A 12,004-nucleotide genomic window follows, 5' to 3' on the forward strand; every position below is an offset into this window, starting at 1 on the left:
TTATTTCAAGTTAACATTATTTTAATGGTGTAATGTTTACTCAGGAACAAGGCCTGTGATGGTAGAATGGCGCACATTCAAGGCCAGAAGAGTAAGAACCTAGGCCAACAATCAGATTAGGTAAACCCTAACCAGCTGGCAATTCTACCAGTTCTTCCTCAGTGTACTTCTCTTTCCCCCCATTCTCTTTTTGTTTCTTTGGTCGTCATCCCCCTTATCTCTTTCTGCTTTCTACTCTGTGACTTCTGTTCTTTGAGAATTACAATCGAGGCCAGGTGCAGTGGCTTATGCCTGTAATCCCAGCACTTTGGGAGGCCAAGGCGGGTGGATCACCTCAGGTCAGGAGTTCGAGAGCAGCCTGCAAACATGGTGAAACCCCGTCTCTACTAAAAACACACAAATTATCCAGGTGTGGTGGTGCACGCCTGTAGTCCCAGCTACTCGGGAGACTGAGGAAGGAGAATCACTTGAACCCAGGAGGCAGAGGTTGCAGTGAGCCAAGATCGCGCCACTGCACTCCAGCCTGTGTGACAGAGTGAGACCCTGTCTCAAAATAAAATAAAATGAAAATTGCAATAGAAATGTGTTTTGTTTTGTTATATAAAATTATATAATACCTTCATCATAATTCTGGTTATCCAATCCCTGTGTAGCAATCCCTGTGCTGTAAGAACTTAGTGAATGTTTACTTACGGTAATGGCCTCCAAAATCTTTTTTCATCGTTGAGATTCTTAATTGCTATACTACAGTTTTTAAAAGGACAACAATAAAAATTGCTTTGTCTGAATTATTTCACAGCTGGTATAAAGCAAATTACAGCATGGCTGAGAAGTTAGACTGGGGCCGAGGAATGGGCTGTGACTTTGTCAGGAAGAGCTGTAAATTCTGGATTGATCAGCAGAGACACAAGTAAGAATGCATTTCCTCACAGTGTCATTGATTACACAGTTCATTTCTTATTTTATTCTTTATCCTACGTCTAAAATGTGAACTGTTTTCAAAATGTCGTCTGAGCAGTTCAGTTTCGATGTATAGAAAACCATCTATAGATGATTGGTAATAATATTGTAAGTAGTAGCTGCAGTATTGTTTTTAATCATACACTAAAGGAATCCACAGTGAGGGGCCCAGAGCCATGAACATTTCTGTTCAGCTTATTGTAACTCATAAATATATATATTTTACAAACATTTTGTATACTTCGTCATTCTTACTGTTTTCTTCAGAGAGTACACCAATAAATATAGATGCAAATATTGATTCAGTATCAAAAAAAGCTACTTCTGAATAGGGGTTTTCAAATCTAGATGCATATCATAATCACCTAGCAAGCTTTAAAAAAATACAGAGTAAGTTTGATATAGATATATATATAATCTAGATTTGATTATATGGAAACTGCACAGATCTGTGTCATACATACATACATACAGTTTCTTCGGTAACCATGGAGGGTTGCTTCCAGGACCCCTATAAAAAACAAAATCCATAGATGCTGATATAAAATTCCTTATAGAAATTGTAGTAGCATTTGCATATAACCTATGTACATCCTCCTGTGTATTTTAAATAACCTCCAGGTTATTAAAAATACATAATACAATTTAAATGCTGTTGAAGCAGCTGTTATATTGTTTAGGGAATAATGACAAGGCAAAAAGTCCCCATGTTCAGTGCAGAAGCAACCAGACTTTTTTTCCTGAAATTTTTTGTTTTGTTTTGTGTGTTGTTGTTATTGTTGAGACAGAGTCTCATTCTGTTGCCCAGGCTGGAGTGCAGTGGCACAATCTCCACTCTTTGCAACCTGTACCTCCCAGGTTCAAGCGATTCTCGTGCCTCAGCCTCCTGAGTAGCATGTGCCACGACTCCTGGCTAATTTTGTATTGTTAGTAGAGACGGGGTTTCACCGTGTTGGCCAGGCTGGCTCATGCCTGTAATCCCAGCACTTTGGGAGGCCAAGGTGCGTGGGTCACTTGAAGTCAGGAGTTCAAGACCAGCCTGGCCAACAGAGTGAAACCCTGTCTTTACTAAAAATACAAAAATTAGCCAGGCCTGTTGGCGGGTACCTGTAATCCCAATTACTCGGGAGACTGAGTAAGAGGAATAGCTTGAAAACCCAGGAAGCAGGGGTTGCAGTGAGCTGAGATCATGCCACTGCACTCAGGCCTGGGTGACTGAGTGAGACTCTGTCTAAAAAAAAAAAAAGTTAAATAAATGAATTTATGCTGTATGTGAACTTTTGAGCATGGCTTTTTTTACTTAGCATAATTTTCTGGAGATTCCTCCCGGTTGTTGTATATGTCAATAATTTGATGTTTTTTTATGGCTAGTTAATATTCCACAATGTGGTATACCACAGTTTGTTTAAACATTCACACTTTGAAGGACATCTGGATTGTTTCCAGTTTTGGAGTATTATGAATGAAGTTGCTATGAACATTTATGTACAGCTTTGTGTGTGAACATATATCTTTATTTCTCCAGAAAAAATGCCAGGAATGTAATTGCTGGCTCATTAAGTAATTGCAGATTTAGTTTTATAAGAAACTGCCTGGCCAGGCGAGGTGGCTCATGCCTGTAATCCCAGCACTTTGGGAGGCCAAGGCAGGTGGATCACCTGAGGTCAGACCAAACCGTGTCTCTACTAAAAATACATAAATTAGTTGGGCATAGTGGCTGGTGCCTGTAATCCCAGCTACTTGGGAGGCTAAGGCAGGAGAATCACTTGAACCTGGGAGGTGGAGGTTGCAGCGAGCCAAGATTGTACCACTACACTCCAGCCTGGGTGACAGAGCAAGACTCTGTCTCAGAAAAAAAACAGACAAACAAAAAACTGTCAAACTTTTAAATTCCTGCCAGTGATGTATAAGTGATAGTTTCTCCACATCTTTGCCAGCATTTGGCATTGTCACAATTTTTTGTTTAATTGATTCTGATAGGAGCATAGTGATATTTTATTTGAGTTTTAATTTGCACTTCTCTAATTGCTAATGATGTTAAACCTCTTTTCATGTGCTTACTCAATAATTATATGTCCTCTTTGGCAAACTGTCTCTTCGTCTTTTGAGCCAGTTTTCTGATTGGATTGTTTTTTACTGTTGAGTTTTGAGAGTTCTTTATGTATTCTGAGTATTAGTCCTTTGTCAGACATGTGGTTTGCAAATATTTTCTTCTAGTTCATAGCTTGTCTTTTTATCCTTTTAAAAGAGGCTTTTGTAGGGCAAATGTTTTTAGTTTTGACAAAGTCCAGATTATCAGTTTGTCCTCTCGTTATGTCTTTGATGTCAAGTCTAAGAAGTCTTTGCCAAGCTCTACATCTTCAAAGTTTTCATATTTTTTTCAAAAGTTTTATAGTTTTACACTTTACATTTAAGTTCATGATTCATTTGAGTTAATTTTTGTATAAGGTGGGAGACTTAGATCAAAGTTTATTTTTTTGTGTACAGGTGGGCAACTGCTTTAGCACCATTTGTTGGAAAGGCTATCTTTCTTTCATTGAATTGTTTTTGTACCTTTGGCAAAAACAATCAGTTGGGTATATTTGTGGCAGATCTGTTTCTGGGTTTTCTGTTCTGTTCCGTTGATCCGTGTGTCTGTGCCTCCACCAATAACACACAGTCGTTAATTTCTGTAATTATATAACTTGTGAAATTGAGTAGACTGATTCTTCCCACTTTATTTTAAGATTGTTTTGGCTGTTTTGGTTCCTTTGCATTTCCATATACATTTTATAATAATCTCGTATTTGCTAAAACATTTGTGGGGATTTTGCTAGGAGTTGCATTAAACCTGTATGTCAATTTGAGGAGAATTGACATTTTTACTGTGTTGAGTTTTCCAATCCATAAATATAGGAGAAAACATTGTTTTATTATTATTATTATTATTATTATTTGGAGATGGAATCTCGCTCTGTTACCCAGGCTGGAGTGTAGTGGCATAATCTCGGCTCACTGCAACTTCCGCCTCCTGCGTTAAAGCAGTTCTCCTGCCTCAGCCTCTCAAGTAACTGAAACTACAGGTGCATGCCGCCATGCCCAGCTAATTTTTTGTAGAGACGGAGCTTCACTGCATTGCCTAGACTGGTCTCGAACTCCTGAGCTCAGGCAATCCTCCTGTTTTGGCCTCCCAAAGTGCTGGGATTATAGGCGTGAGCCACTGTGCCTGGCCTCAGTCTTTCAGTGTTAAATGTAATGCTAGCTGCAGATTTTTTTATATATGTTCTTTATCAAGTTGAGAAAGTACCCCTCTATTCCTATGTTTCTGAGAGCTTTAATCATGAATGGATATTGTCTTCTGTTAAACGCTTTTTCTACATAAGTTGATATGCTTAGTTGTGATTTTTTTAGCCTGTTAATATGGTGGATTACGTTGAATGATTTTCAAATATTAAATCACCCTTGCATTCCTGGAATAAACCCCACTTGGTCATGGAGTATAATTATTTCTATATGTTGCTGAATTCTATGTACTATTATTTTGTTGTAGATTTTTGTTTCTATATTTGTGATAAACCTAGATTTTCTCTTTTTTCCCCAATTATTTTGCCTTTAATTAATAGGTCTGGCTGTCAGAATAATTGTATTTTGTCAGTTAAACTTCATCTTTTTCAAATCTGGCACATTTTGAAAAAAACAGATATATCCTTCCAGTAAGAGAGATTTTTAAAATAATAATAATAAAAACAAATTTATAAAATACATAATAATTATTACTAAATAAGTAAATAATGGGCTCCCCGTCATACTTCATATTGGCCTGATTTAAATTATTATTCATGGCCAGGCGTGGTGGCTCACACTTGTAATCCTAGGATTTTGGGCGGCCAAGGCAGGCTGATCGTTTGAGTCCAGGCGTTCAAGACCAGCCTGGACAACATAGCAAAAGCTCATCTCTCCAAAAAATACAAAAACAAGGTAGGCATGGTAGCAATGCCTGTAGTCCCAGCTACTCAGGAGGCTGAAGCAGGAGTATCAGTTGAGCCCAGAAGGTCAAGTCTGCAGTGAGCTATGATCACTCCACTGCACTCCATCCTGGACAACAGAGTGAGACCCAATCTCTAAATAAATAAATAATGTATGTAATAATCTGAAGCAATAAATCCCAGTATATAATAAGGTGTTTAGCTTGCTTTATTTTTATTTTGATTTAGTTCAAAATATTTTTCTCTTTTCTTTTTTCTTTTTTTATTCAAAATTCACGTCACTTCAAGTTCGAAATATTTTTAACTTTCTCTTGAGATTTCTTCTTTAACCACTGTATTATTTAAAAGTGTTTTGTTTAATTTCCATGTATTTTGAGATTTTCTAGCTATCTTTCTGTTAATGGTTTCTAGTTTAATTCATTATTGGAAGAGAGCAGAACATTGTATGATTTCTCTTTTACATTTCTTAAGATGTGTTTCATGGCCCAGAATGTGGTCTGTCTTGGTGGATGCACCACGTAAACTTGAAGAAAAAAAATGTTGTCTGCTGTTTTTGGTTAAAGTCGTCTGTAGAGTCAGTTATATCCAGTTTGTTAATGCTACTATTGAGTTCAATTATGTTCTTACTGAGTTTCCATCTGCTGCATCTGTCTATTTCTGAGCAATGGATATTAAAGTCTGCGGTGATAATAGTGGATTCCTCTGTTTCACCTTGCCGTTCTGTCTATTTTGGCCTTACATATTTTGACACTTTAGGTGCACACACATTTAGGATTGTTATATTTTCATAGAGTACGGATTCCTTTATCATTTTGTAATTCCCCTCTTTATCTCTGATCATTTGCTTTGAAAAGAAAAAAAGTTTTCTTTTTGTACCATCTTTATCTAGTTTTTGTATCAGTAATACTAGCTTTATAAAATTAACCAGGAAATGTTTCCTCCTCTTCCTATTTTCTAGAAGAGATTGTATAAAATTGGTGTTAATTCTTGTCTAAGTGTTTGGTAGAAGTCTCCAGTGAAACATCTAGGCCTGGAGATTTCTCTTTTGGAAGTGTTAAAATTGTGAATTATTATGAATTAAACTTCTTTAATAGTTACAGGGCTATTCATATTATCTATTTCATAGTGCACGAATTGTGGTAACATGTTTTTTGAGGAATTGGTCCATTTTGTCTAAGTTATCAAATTTCTATGTATAGGCTTTTTTGTAGTATTCCCTTATTCTTTTGACATCTGTAGGGTCTTTTTTAATTTTTGTGGTTACATACTAGGTGTATATATTTATGTGATAAATGAGATGTTTTGAGATAGGCATACAATGTGAAATGATCACATCATGGAGGATGGGACATCTATCCTATGGTGTCTGTTGTGATATCACTTTAGTCCTCATATTGGTCATTTTGCATCTGTTCTTTGTCTTTTTCTAGAGGTTTGCCAATTTTACTGATCTTAAAGACCAGCTTTTTGTATCACTTTTATTGTTTTCCTGTTTTCTATCTTGATAGATGTTCCTTTTTTTTTTTTTTTTAATTTTTTTGAGACAGAGTTTCACTCTGCCACCTTGGCTGAAGTGCAGTGGTATGATCTTGGCTCACTGTAGCCTCCGCCTGCTGACTTCAAGCACTTCTCCTGTCTCAGCCTCCCAAGTAGCTGGGACTACAGGTGCCCACCACCATGCCCGGCTAATTTTTTGTATTTTTAGTGGAGATCGGGTTTCATTATGTTGATTACGCTGGTCTTGAACTCCTGACCTCAGGTGATCCGCCTGCCTTGGCCTTCCAGTGTTGGGATTACAGATGTGAGCCACCGCGCCCAGGCACTCTTGATATGTGTTTCATTGGCACTTGAAAAAAATGTACAGTATGATATTGGGTAGAGTGTTGTATAAATGTCAGTTACATTCTGTTGGTTGATGGTGTTAAGTCCTTCTATGTGGTTGCTGATGTCCTGCCTAGTTGGTCTATCAGTTGTTGAGAGAATGTACCACCATATCAGTTTTTGAGTCCTGAAGTCCCTAAGTAGTCTGACTTCTCTCTATCCTTCAGAGTCTTCTTATATTTCTTTAATTTACAGTGTCCAGGTTTTTAGTTGTATTTTAGAGGAATAGGAAAAAGCATATATACTCCATCTTTCAGGAATTAGAAGTGGTACTTAAATTTTTATTTTTATATTTAAAAAAAATTTCCTCACATAGGCCAGGTGTAGTGGCTCACACCTGTAATTGCAGCACTTTGGGAAGAGGAAAATTCACTTGAGCCCAGGAGTTTGAGACCAGCCTGGGCAACATATGACCTGATGTCTACAAAGTAAAAAAATTAGCCTGGGATGGTGGCATGCGCTGCAGTTCCAGCTACTTGGGGACTGTGGTGAGAGGATCCCTTGAGCCCAGAAGGTCACAGCTGCGGTGAGCTGTGATCATGCCACTGCACTCCAGTGTGGATGACAGAGCAAGATCCTGTCTCAAAAAAAAAAGTATTATTCTCATCTTTTCTTACCTGGGTTAGGTCATAAAGCAATTTAAATAACTTGTAGTTTCTACTAAGGGGTCTAACCTCTGAGTTATGACCCTAATTTGAAAACAATAGTCAGGGCCGGGCTTGGTGGCTCATGCCTGTAATCCCAGCACTTTGGGAAGCTGAGGCAGGCCGATCACGAGGTCAGGAGATGGAGACCATCCTGGCCAACATGGTGAAATACCGTCTCTACTAAAAATACAAAAAAATTAGCTCGGCGTGGTGGCTTGCGCCTGTAATCCCAGCAACTTGGGAGGCTGAGGCAGGAGAATCGCTTGAACCTGGGAAGTGGAGGTTGCAGTGAGCTGAGATGGTGCTACAGCACTCCAGCCTGATGACAGAGCGAGACTCTGTTTTGTTTTGTTTTTAAAAAAAAAAAAAAAAAAAAAGCTCACGTAATTCCAGCACTTTGGGAGGCTGAGGTGGGTGGATCACGAGGTCAGAAGTTCGAGACTAGGCTGACCAACATGGTGAAACCCCATCTCTACTAAAAATACAAAAATTTGCCAGGTATGGTGGCGCATGCCTGTGATCCCAGCCACTTGGGAGGCTGAGGCAGGAGAATCACTTGAACCTGGGAGGTGGAGGTTGCGGTGAGCTGAGATCGCGCCGTTGCACTCCAGCCTGGGTAACGAGTGAAACTCCATCTCAAAAAAAAAAAAAGGCAGTCATGGGAAGCACCTGCAGCCACTCTGGGGACAGCTTGTTAACCCCAGCACTACAATTTCATCGGCCAGTTAGTGGTTCTCAAATTTTGCTGCTTATGAAGATCATCTGGAGAACTTTAAGAACGCTCCATACCCAAGTCACTGTTTATATCATGACTGTGGTAAGAGCCAGGCACTAGCATTGTGTGATTTTTTTTTTTTGTTTTAATAAATTCCCAGGTGATTTCACTGTGTAATGGAATTCGGGAACCACTGTTCCAGTGTGTCAAAGGAAGTACGTGTAACCAACACTGCAGCTGGAAGAGCTTAGGGAGGTTTTTGTTTCTTCATTTTTCTGTTAACAATTGCAACTCTGTTTATTCCCCTTTTGGTCCCAAGTATAGGATCACCTAAGACCAAAAACAGAAGGGGACTTCTACTTCATTATTGAAAACTAAAACTGTGGGTTCCCTGAATTTTATTCTATCCTTTGATTCATAAACCAGTGTCAGCGAAGTTTTTTTTTTTTAAGTTCCAGATAGTAAATATTTTACGTTTTGAGGGTTGTTATAATCGCTGTCCCAACTACTTACCTTTGCTTTTATACAGCAAGAGGCAAAACAAATGGGCATAGCCGTGTTCCTGTAATCTTCCCCATCGCTACAAAAGGTAAATTAGCGTGGTGGCACATGCTCGTAGTCCCACCTGCTTGTGAGGCTAAGGTGGGAGGATTGCTTGAGCTCAGAAGGTCAGGGCTGCAGTGAGCTATGATTGTGCCACTGCACTCCAGCCTGGGCAATGAGACCCTGTCTCAAAAACAAAAAATTCACAACAAAAAACAGGTCATGGTCAGGATTTGAACCAAGAGTTGAGTTTCCTGACCCCTGTCATAATCATTCAAATGTTTCACTTCAACTACAAAGTAGTCAGTGCCTAGCATATATAAGAATTGAAGTTATATGTGAAGTTATAAGTGAAGCATTGAAGTTCAGAATCATTTACAGGATTGAAGCCGTCTTTTGACACCACAGACCCAGTCTGCCTATATTTGTATTTAGGTTATACTGGAATCTCTAATGTATATATTCTTGCACAGGAGCTGATGCTAACCTTCTAGGCTTCATCACATATGACACTTACCTATTGTTGGGAAACCAGTGTGAGAAGGGATTGGTTGAGTGAGTGTAGGCAGAGCCATACTTATTTGAATCACTTGAATCTATACATAGTTAAAATAAAGTTCTCTCTATGTTTGAAGCAACTAAAATTGATAAATCACCCAACTCCTCTGCTTAGCTCATTTGATGTTAATTGGCTCTATAGCTATACTGTCTAATATGATACCATTAGCCACGAGTGGCTAAACTTATATTTAAATTAGTTAAAGTTAAATACCATTTAAAATTTAGTTCCTCAGTTAACTAGTCACCTTTCAAGTGACATACATGATTAGTGGCTACTATATTGGATAGCACAGATATAGACCTTTTCCATCAATGCAGACAGTTCTCTTGACAGTGCTTCTCTGGAATTTTTAAGCCATGAATCTTCGACAGCTCTAACTTTGGAGTATTTAATTTAAAATCACTAACTTTTAACTTCTGTTTTCCTTTTATTCATTTAGCCAAAACTCATTTTATATAATAAATAAATATAATATATGTTTTGGTTTTAGGAAAAAACAAAAATGAGTTTCATGGTATCCAGAAAGTGACTGATTGAGAACTACTGGAATATGAACTTCCATATTCATTGGAAGCTTTATCATGGGAAGTTAAAATATTACCTTATATGAAGATTTTATTAAAATGGTATAAACAGCAGAAATTATATTTATTAAGTTATATGTGCTAGGCACTGAGTGCTTTATAGTTGAAGCTCAGGAAAGTTAAGTAAATTCCAAATAAATGTGGCTGGTACTGGTATTTGAACCCAAACCTGTGTGATGACTTCAGAACCTTTGTTTTCCTGTTACACTGTGCTGCTTCAAATTTGCTGAAGACTGCGGTAATTATTTTACGTGTCTTGTCTTAGGAAGCTGTAACTCCCTAAAGATGTATTACTCATACACCATGTCCATTTAAATAAGACAAGTCATCAATTTTCCTTAAAATTAGAAATATTTATTACAGGGTTTTTTTCCTTAAGAAATATATGTGGAAGAAGAGGAAAATTGTCGGTGATCCTATTATAAGTTGGTAGACCAGTATTAATAGGATTTCAATTACTTAGGGACACTGAGATTTTATTTATAAAATTGCTATTATGATATTAATATAATTTTTATATTGAAAATTGTTCCTCCCTAATGTTGCTGTAATAAATTTTCATATTGCAAATTGTCAGTTTATTGACTGCTAAGAATTACAGGTTCGTTTGAAGGTTATTTTCACAAGACAGTGCAATAGATTCTGATATGTTTTGTTAATTTACAAGGCCCTTTTTTCAAATTATACCTTCAAGGTTACATTTAAGGTAACAGAACAAGTTGGTAACAATTAGGAATATTCACATAATCTTTATTTTGCACATGAAAATAAGGCTGTCTTGTGAAGGTGGTCAATTAAAGAAATTGTCAAATATGATTCTGTTAACTAGATTATTGAATGGAAAAAATTCCCCTCTTTGTAGCAGCAGGGCATGGGGCATTATGTCTATATCTTTCCGAGAATCCCATTTGTTAATTATGAAGGTTTGCATTTAGGCCAGAATCTAGAATTCCATTTGCTGACTCTACAATGGACTTGCAGTATTTTCTTTAGAGTTTGATACCATGGTACCTCTCTTTGTTTGCAGGAGGCAGATGCTGAGCCCTTACTGTGATACGCTCAGAAGTAATCCACTGCAGTTAACTTGCAGACAGGACCAGAGAGCAGTTGCAGTGTGTAATTTGCAGAAGTTTCCTAAACCTTTACCACAGGAATACCAGGTAAAACTGGTTTGGGGCACAATTTTAGGAATCAGCTTTTTAAAAAGTAGTATCCATTTTAATTAAAAGAGTAAATTCTCTTAAGTTTCTCAATTTGTAAGGCTCTGTTTGTTTTCTATAAGTTAGAAATAATGGAATAATGCTTCCATTTCTTTATAACTAATTTCTTAATTGATAGCAGTTAGTTAAAATCTAGCGATGTTTTACAGTAATGGCAAGAAGAATTTGCATATTTGATCTATTTTTACCTGTTTATGTTTCAAATTGTTTCCAAAGTCTTGCTATTTAAATTCCTCTAATTTACACAGAAAAAAAAAATCTTCAAAGAAAATAACTTAAGTACTGTAATTCAGTTAATTAGAAGACTTGGAAGCTCTGCTTTTGGAAATATTTGATTCTTGGAATCTGAAAGATTAAGGAAATTGTTCCACATATATAGTCTGGATCTGATTTGACCTTTACATTTCTTTTTATCTTTTATCTTTTGGTGCCTCAGCCTCCAGAGTAGCTGGGATTATAGGTGTCAGCCACCATGCCGGGGTAATTTTTGTATTTTTAGAGAGACAGGGTTTCACCATGTTGCCCAGGCTGGTCTGGAACTCCTGGCCTCAAGTGATCCACATGCCTCAGCCTCCTAAAGTGCTGAGATTACAGGTGTGAGCCAACATGTCTGGCTAATTTTTGTATTTCTAGTAGAGACAGGGTTTTGCTATGTTGGCCAGGCTAATCTCGAACTCCTGACCTCAAGAGGTCTACCCGCCTTGGCCTCTCAAAGTGTTGGGATTACACACATGAGCCACTGTGCCCGCCATGACCTTTATCTTTAAAAAGCCTCAGCTTGGCCGGGTGCGGTGGCTCACGCCTGTAATCCCAGCACTTTGGGAGGCCGAGGCGGGTGGATCACGAGGTCAAGAGATCGAGACCATCCTGGTCAACAAGGTGAAACCCTGTCTCTACTAAAAATACAAAAATTAGCTGGGTGTGGTG

General features: G+C 37.9%; 1 protein-coding gene across 3 annotated transcripts in view; it reads left to right on the plus strand.

Annotated features, from left to right (window-relative positions):
- The window catches only part of LMLN (leishmanolysin like peptidase), a 73,892-nt gene that overhangs the window by 46,305 nt on the left and 15,583 nt on the right, over window positions 1-12,004 (plus strand). For 2 of the 3 annotated variants that reach the window (XM_012476633.2, XM_012476634.3), the window contains exons 12-13: window positions 800-910; window positions 10,885-11,017. In XM_012476633.2, coding sequence (XP_012332056.1) covers window positions 800-910; window positions 10,885-11,017 — 244 coding nt within the window. The remainder of the gene's footprint in view (window positions 1-799; window positions 911-10,884; window positions 11,018-12,004) is intronic. The other variant, XM_012476635.2, reaches the window with a different exon arrangement.

Source organism: Aotus nancymaae, unplaced genomic scaffold, assembly GCF_030222135.1.
Source record: "Aotus nancymaae isolate 86718 unplaced genomic scaffold, 86718_ANA_hifiasm-v0.15.2.pri h1tg000019l, whole genome shotgun sequence".
Taxonomy (NCBI): Eukaryota; Metazoa; Chordata; class Mammalia; order Primates; family Aotidae; genus Aotus; species Aotus nancymaae.